General features: G+C 43.7%; 1 protein-coding gene and 1 long non-coding RNA gene across 3 annotated transcripts; one reads left to right on the top strand and one right to left on the bottom strand.

Annotated features, from left to right (window-relative positions):
* Positions 1-1857: 1857 nt before the first annotated feature.
* On the bottom strand, positions 1858-7024 carry lrrc57 (leucine rich repeat containing 57). 2 transcript variants are annotated; one of them, XR_014596348.1, is made up of 6 exons: positions 6630-7024; positions 4958-5093; positions 4216-4484; positions 2770-2955; positions 2028-2156; positions 1858-1994 (listed from the first exon to the last, which is right to left on the bottom strand). XR_014596348.1 is itself a non-coding variant. In XM_083997912.1 (5 exons), exons 1-5 carry the CDS (start codon positions 6711-6713, stop codon positions 2115-2117), a joined length of 717 nt encoding a protein of 238 aa, XP_083854038.1. In that variant the 5' UTR covers positions 6714-7024; the 3' UTR covers positions 1944-2114. The 2 variants fall into 2 exon arrangements, 1 of the variants encoding a protein (XP_083854038.1); XM_083997912.1 differs by having other exon boundaries at positions 1944-2156.
* Positions 6851-7090, top strand: LOC311005491. Its single transcript, XR_014596349.1, has 2 exons — positions 6851-6957; positions 7018-7090. It is a non-coding gene; the product is annotated as an uncharacterized lncRNA (long non-coding RNA).
* Positions 7091-8030: the final 940 nt, after the last annotated feature.

Here is an 8030-nt window from a genome sequence, read left to right as displayed (position 1 = left end):
AAGATCACTCCGCTTCCTACCGGTACATAGTTTTAGTTGTTGTTATGGTTGTAAGTTTTTCTTCTCATAACTTGGATGTAAACTAAAATACTATTTCGGCATTTAGGACAGACAACAGATGCAAGAAGTAAAGCTCACATGATGTATATGCTGTGAATGTCTGTTTCTGAATGTCCAAAAAAAGAGAAGAACTTCAAGGTTTTTTTTTGTTTTAATTTATGTTTATTGTGATTTTTTCTGTTTCCCACTTGTTGTCTGTGTCTTTAGTTACACTTTTATTAGTCGTTAGTCACAAAATCACAATGTTTACAGTGTCTGTCTGATACGACGGAGTATAGGGCCACATTGACAAATAAAAAAATCACCAACTTCAAGAATAAAGTCGTAAATTTACAACTTTATTCTCGTAATGTTATGACTTTTTTCTCCAAGTCTGTGTGTTTTTTGTTTTAATCTCAGTGTGGCCCTATAACTCCGTCGTAGTCTGATAATCAGCAACATGAATTATAAAATAAAGATGAATTATGTTGAGGACTTCAGAACATTTTTGACTTTTATCAATATTTGTCCTTTAATAGATAGAAGTGTTTTTATTTAATGTGGTTAATGGAGTTTCTCCTCAGTGGATGTGAGGGTCTATGGTCAGAGGATGTTGTTATTATGGGATGTAAAAGCCCTTTGAGACAAACTGGTGGTAAAAACGGGCTATACAGATAAAACTGCCTTGTCTGGTCAGGACTTTGCTTCAGTTTTAGTTTTCATTCAATTTTTTTTAAATTCTGTTGGAGTTGAGATATACTGTATATTTATGTGTGTGTGAGAGAGTGTGTGTACAGCCACAGCTGACTTTTATTGTTCAACGACAGCATGTAACAGGAAGTGAAGCGGAAGTGCGTGGTGGATGTTGAGTCTGACTTCACGGCTCCTCTGACGGGTGGGGGAGGGGCTGTGGTTGTCGGGGGCAACAGGAAGGTTTCTGACCGGCGCCACCAGCTGGTGACGTCAGAGCGACAGGTAGTGACGTCATGTGACCCCATCATCATCATCATCAGTAGCAACATCTGGGCCACGTGGAGACAGATGTGCAGCCGTCGGCCAATCACAGCAGGTTTACACACACACACACACACACACACACACACACACACACACACACAGAAATCAACACAACCGGTTTGTCAGTGGTCATAATAGTTTATACTTTAATAACAGAGCAGAGAGGAGGAGACAGACCGGTCTCATCAGACCGGTTTAAACCAGTTTGATCTGGTTTAAACCGGTTTGATCTGGTTTAAACCGGTTTGATCTGGTTTAAACCGGTTTGATCTGGTTTAAACCGGTTTGATCTGGTTTAAACCGGTTTGATCTGGTTTAAACCAGTTTGATCTGGTTTGAACCGGTTTAAACCAGTTTGATCTAGTTTGAACCGGTTTGATCTGGTTTAAAACCGGTTTAAACCAGTTTGAACCAGTTTGATCTGGTTTGATGAGACCGGTCCGTCGTCAGGTGAAGATCAAACAGGAGGAGAAACAAACATTCGTCAAATAAACAACAAGTCGACAGGAAGTGTTGAACTCTTCTTCCTCTTCATCTTCTTCACTGTGTTGCCACGGTAACGAACTGATTATTGATCGACTGAGTGAAACTTCCTGTTTGAAGTTTCACCTTCACTAATTAATACTTTCATTGATTATTGATTCATGTTAGTTTCTAAAACATCAGATCACAGTTGGTTTGAAGACGTCAATCAATCAATCAACCAATCAATCATTCATTCAATCATTCATTCAACCAACCAACACTGAATCTGCTCAGTCCTTCAGTAGATCAAAGGTTTCCTAGGCGACGGCCAGGTGAGTGACAGGTGAGTCCCTGAGTCTCTATGGTTACACGTCTTCTTCTTCTCTTGTGTTAATGTCTGTTGGTCCAGGTGAGTCCGTCCTCACCTGCGTCCTGCGACAGGGCGCCATGACGACGACTCAGCTGTGACATCAGGGCGCCGTGACGACGGCTCAGCTGTGACATCATCCGGTTAAAGCAGCAGAGCAGGAAGCAGCCGGGGGGGCGGGGCATGCAGAGGCCACACCCCCTCAGGTCGTTACTGCAGGTGAATCTCAGGTGAACTTCTTCTTAGTGGCTGTGAATCGCTCCATGTACTGAGGAGAGACCAGAGGAGAGACAGTTAGAGACCATTGACCTCTGGCTAAGCCACGCCCCCAAACACGATGAGCCAATCACAGTGCCCATAGCTAGCCCATACACTCAGACATTCTCTGCTTCCACGTCCATTGAAATGCATTGCAGTTACTCACAGGAAGTGACCAGATTTTTACCGCCAGTGGGCCGATTTTGATGGATTTCAAAATCTGGTCACTTCCGGTTTAGACAGCCATTTTGAATTTTGAAAATGTCAGAAATGGATTCAGCATCATCAATAACCCCTAAAACCACTCCAATATTGCCCAGATCAGCCAAGTCAATTTTGTTGAAATATTGCTCATATAGGCAATTATGCTAATTTATGCTAATTATGTCTGTTATGCTAATTGCCCAATATATATAAGTTAGCATCCGGCAGTTTCTGAATACTGGGGACCCATACTATCTATTTCTAACATAAAACTTTGGGGTACTCAACATTTCCGGGTTCACAATGGGGCCCTATGGGCTGGCAAGTAGACTACAAGGCTTAGGGTCAGATTAGATGTTTTCCTCTCAGGTGGCTCAGATCAGATCAGTCCTGGTTGTGGTTGTGTTTCTGGTTCTCACCTTGTCGTATCCCTCCAGGTCTCGTAGGTTCCTGACCTCGAACAGGTTTCCCTCCACGGAGAAGAGCGACACCTGGGACTGACCCAGGATGGACAGAGGGATGGAGGACAGCTCCAGACAGTTCTCCTCCAGGCGCAGGACCTTCAGCCGGGGACAGAGGGACACGTCGGCCGACAGCACAGAGATCTGGAGGCAAGGCAAGGCAATTTTATTAGTATAGCCTGTTTTTACCACCAGTTTGTCTCAAAGGGCTTTACATCCCATCATAACAACATCGTTTATGGTGGGAACTACGACGGTATCTGATCGTCTTCCAACCTCCGACTTTCATTCTGGATCAGTGAAAACATTCTTGGAAAATGTTTTCTCTTTCCTCCGTCTTGCACCGGTCCAAGAGTTTCACCGTGCGCTGAGGCTTATGGGAAATGTAGTGAAAACATTTACCAAGAATGTTTTCATTGATCCAGAATGAAAGTCGGAGGTTTGAAGATGATCAGAAAGCGTCGTAGTTCCGACCATAAACGATGCCGACTAGCGATCCGGCGGCGTTATTCCCATGACCCGCCGGGCAGCGTCCGGGAAACCAGGAAACTAGGAAATGCTGGACGAGACGAGTCGACCACTAAATAATAATATCACAATAACGATAAAGACAAAACCATATATTTATCTAAATGGACCATTAACAAGTGGTAACGTAGATTCATCCACATTAATATGAGACTCTGTTAGAACCAGATACAAACTCCTCGTTGTCCCTTTAATCGATAACCCAGAATAAATACTACATTAAAAAGCATGTGTAACTCTGTGGCGAGAGTAAAACTTTCGAATATCTTGACAGAGGATGTCAAACAACACAAAAACATAACACAATTTAAAAAAAGACTAAAACATAGTATGATAGAAAGCTATAAACAGGATTGAATAATTGGGTGTTGATTGCAACTGTAATGCTGTTTAATTATCTATTTATTTTATTTTTGGCTACATTTGTTAATTATTGGATACTTGTTTCTTTCTATGACTCTGAAACCATGAAGAGCTCTAATGGATGTAATGGAATATTGCATTAAAGGGTAGTAGACATCTATAAGTTAGATAGCTTCAGCCTGCACCTTTTAGATCTATTTATGAACTAGTTGAACTAATGATGGTTTTATGGAAGGTTGACTGACTGTGATTGATGCTCAACTGTAAACAATTTTGTGTTAAAGATCGAATAAACTACTTCTACTACTACTACTAATAACAATCGATTCACACAGGAATTTAAAGAAAAATCCAAATGAGCATCACTGATCATTTGTTCTAAACAAGTTAAAGGTACAATATGTTTGTTTGTCATCACATATTAACAAGTTAATTAACAGTCAGACTTTGTCATTAAAGTGTCTCATCTACACAGAACAACAGCTGGTACCGATGACATCACAGCTCTCCCACCTGGTTCTGGTTGAGGTTGATCTCGATGGCCTGCAGCTGCGACACCTCAGCGGGGACGTTCCTGATCTGGTTGCGGGACAGGTCCAGCAGGTCGAGGTGCCGGAGCGGCGCCAGTCCTGACGGGAACTCAGAGATCTGGTTTCCCGCCAGGCAGAGCGTCCGCAGCGCTTTGAGCTGACCCACCGCGCCCGGAAGGACCTGAATCCTGTTCCCGTTCAGACTCAGAGTCTCCAGCTTCTTCAGCTTCCCAATCTCAGCCGGGACAGTGGCTGAGGACAGAGAGGACAACCTTTACAAGAACTCTACAACAAACAGCTGATTAAGAAATCTAGCTCCATCTTGTCCAACCGCTCTCATCCCCTACATAAACAGTTTCAGTTCTTACCATCAGGTTCACTCCTTACACTCCCATTTGCAAAGACAGACAGATATAAACACTCCTTTGTACCTTCCGCTGCTCTTCTTTTAAATGCCATGAGGAAAAGGTAGTCGGGGTGAAACAGCCTTCCCTCCTAACTGATCTTGGGTCTGTATTGCTATCTGTAATTGTAGTTGTGACTATTGTAATTTTATGCCATGTGTTTTCTATATTTTGTCTCATGTGCTCCTGCTTTTGCAAATGAATCGCCCCTTTGGGGACAAATAAACATATTGATTGATTGATTGACAGCAACAGGTTCTGTTCAGGAGGACCGGACCTCGTTCAGCTGTATTCTGTTATTAAAAACAGCTCAACACTCACTCAGTCTGTTGCCGTTGAGCGTCAGACTCTTCATCTGCAGGAAGTTTCCCACCGCAGCAGGAAGAACCTCGATCTTGTTCCCAGACAGATCCACCGTCCTCAGGTTGGCCGTCAGCTTCTGGAGCTCCTCTGGGAACTGGACCACACACACACACACACACAGACACACACACACACACACACACACACACACACACACACACACACACACACACACACACACACACACACACATGAAATAACTTGAAATAATAACGTGTAATCATGTAACATTACGACACATGAAGCAAACACTAACTACTTTCTCTTCTGAAATCCCTCCGCCCAGCAGCCGTGTCTGGAATGTAGTTCCGGCTGCATCTGCCTCTTAGTAAAGTAAAGTAAAGTTTGATGAGGGACAGGGGACCTGGTAGCCTCGTAAACCAGCCTCTCCCAGAAATGCATTTCATCTCATTTCTGAGGGAGAGTCTGGCCTCATCCCCGTTGTAAGCGTTTGGGCTGGGCGGGAGTAGTAGCGTTGACAGACAACTCCATTCAGCCAATCAGCAAGTTGGTGTAGTGACGGGGCTTTGCACCAGTCGGTCCCTGATTGGCCAACGTGCTGTGTCAATCACAGCGGCGACGCTGATTGGCTCTAAGGCCTTCTGAGGGTTTCAGGACAAACGCTACAGCGGGGATGAGGCCATACTCTCCCTCGGAATGAAATGAAATGAATTGCATTTCTGCGAGAGGCTGGTTTACGAGGCTAAGGACCTGTACCGTTCACTGAGCAGCTCACGTCTCTGCCCCGCCCATCTCAAAACAACATGCACCCATAATTAAAGGTGATGAACCTGCTGCTAGAGAGCTGTCAGGCTCTCTGTCCGACTCATTAGGCTGTTTCTCTTTGTCGTTAGCTCTTCTTGTCTCTGTTTCCATCTGATATCCATAGATACATCTGTCACATCACCATAGCTGGTAACTTTTTATTTTTTGTAACTGAGAATTACCATCGTTGGTATTACATCTGCCACTGTTGCCACTTTCATGTTTTACCCTTTATTACTTTATATATTATTATCGATACTATGAATAATCATGCTGCTATGAGCACTTTGCACTTTGTCCACTACACATACATTATCAGTACTGATACTGTATATAACAATCAACATCTTGCTGCTAGAAGCACTTTGCACTTTGCCTACCTCATACATGTTGTTGTCTAAGTGTTGTCCATTGTCAATCTGTACATTGTCAATCTGTATCTGTCTATGCCTCATCTTTGTATAGTAGCTTGTATTCTGTGTATTTTATTACTTTTATGTTATGTGTAGAGACTACAGATGGAAATTAGCTGGGAGCTAAATCTAGTGCAACCATCTTTTCAGTTTTTTTTCCTTTAAATGATTAATGTAATTGCACATTGTCCCTTATTAAACTAATAAACTAAACTAGACTATGACTATAGGGATTATGGTGAGAGAGGAGGGTCTGAATAAATGTTGAACTGTCCCTTTAAAGCTGTTTTGTTGTCAACTCTGACTCCGCTTCAAAATAAGAGCTGAACAACTGGAGTTACAGCAGGTGATGGACTCTCCACCTGTGTGACGTCAGTGTGAGCTACCAGTGTTTGACGTCAGCGAGTGACGTCAGTGTGAGCTACCAGTGTGTGACGTCAGTGTGAGCTCACCTCCTGCAGGCCCTTCGCGGTCAGCTGGAACACCCCGGTCTTCTGGGATGTCTCCAGGTGAGACTTCAGCGCGCTGTTCCCCATCTGGACCCGCGGCTCGGTGCTGCTGCTCGGCCGGGAGGGAGGAGCTCTGCTCGGCCGGGTTTAGAGCTCCGAGCCCCGGCTACAGCTCACAGGATCTACCGCGGCTTATGGAGGCTGAGCAGCGGCTAGCGGCTAGCGGCTAGCGGTGGTAGCTCCTCTCCTCGGACACCGAGCCGAGCCGAACCGAGTCGAGTCGAGCTGGTGCTGTAATGTAAACACACGGAACCGGTGACGTCACAGCTCCGTTAAAGAGGCCGGTTCGGTTCGGTGACGTCACAGCTCCGTTAGCACCAGCAGCACCGAGGTTAGCATCACACCGAGGGTTAGCCTGCTAGCTGCTAGCTGCTAGCTGCTAGCAGGCGACAGAAACAAAACAACAACAAACCCCGTCGGACGAATAAAAACACGTCACAACCACACGGCGCAGTGACGTCACGAAGTAACGTAGTTTGTAGTGTGTAGTGTGTAGTTTGTAGTTTGCAGCGTGTACCCTGTCGCTAAGTTAACGCAGCAGCAGAGCCACAGTGGAGCCGCCCTGGCTGGGACTGAACGGATCAACCGGGAACAGCCAATCAGAAGGCCGGACAGGGTTAGGCCGGATGGACAGCCAATCAGAAGGCCGGATGGATTATACGTCACTTCCTCTTCCCCGAAATCTGCTGTTGGATTGTTTATAAAACAAAGGAGAGGCGCATTCCTTCACAGCCTCTCATGGTCATAACGGTGAAACTGTTATAATCCCAAACAATAGTGAAGCCAAATATGTGAAGAAAAGAAAAAAAGATAGGAATAAAAATCCTGAGGAGAAATAAAGTGCATTGGCAGCATATTAATAGACATAGGTAGATACCATAGGTAGATACAATATGATTACTGTTGTTGGAAATGATAACGGGCTACAGTAGAGTCAAAACTGCTCTTTTTATTGCACATTTCTGATTTGAATACTTGATTCATATTTTATTTATTACATTTAATACACTTGATATTGCAGCTGATCGCTCAGATTGTCGTTTATTTCATGTTGGATTGTTTATAAAAGAAACGAGATGACGTTGGAGCATTCCTTCACAGCCTCTCATGGTCATAATAACCATATATCTATGGTCATAACGGTGAAACTGTTATAATCCCAAACAAATAGTGAAGCCAAATATGTGAAGAAAAGAAAAAGAAGAAAAAAAGAAAAGAAAAGAGATACGAATATAAATCCTGAGGAGAAATAATAATAATAATTTTTTTTTGCACATTTCTGATTTGAATACTTCATATTTTATTTATTACATTTAATACACTTGATACTGAAGCTGATTGCTC

The sequence above is a fragment of the Trachurus trachurus genome, assembly GCF_905171665.1.
Source record: "Trachurus trachurus genome assembly, chromosome: 22".
In the NCBI taxonomy this organism is placed as follows: Eukaryota; Metazoa; Chordata; class Actinopteri; order Carangiformes; family Carangidae; genus Trachurus; species Trachurus trachurus.
Note: the sequence above shows the minus strand (reverse complement) of the source record. Positions and strands in the feature narration are given on the sequence as shown.

Excerpts from the sequence above, each read along its gene's own strand:
- lrrc57 (XM_083997912.1), bottom strand. The coding sequence starts at position 6,713 with ATGGGGAACAGCGCGCTGAAGTCTCACCTGGAGACATCCCAGAAGACC. Across the intron at positions 5,094-6,629 it reads CCGCGAAGGGCCTGCAGGAG|TTCCCAGAGGAGCTCCAGAA; the intron begins GTGAGCTCACAC and ends TGTGTGGTCCAG. Across the intron at positions 2,157-2,769 it reads ACCTGGAGGGATACGACAAG|TACATGGAGCGATTCACAGC; the intron begins GTGAGAACCAGA and ends GTCTCTCCTCAG.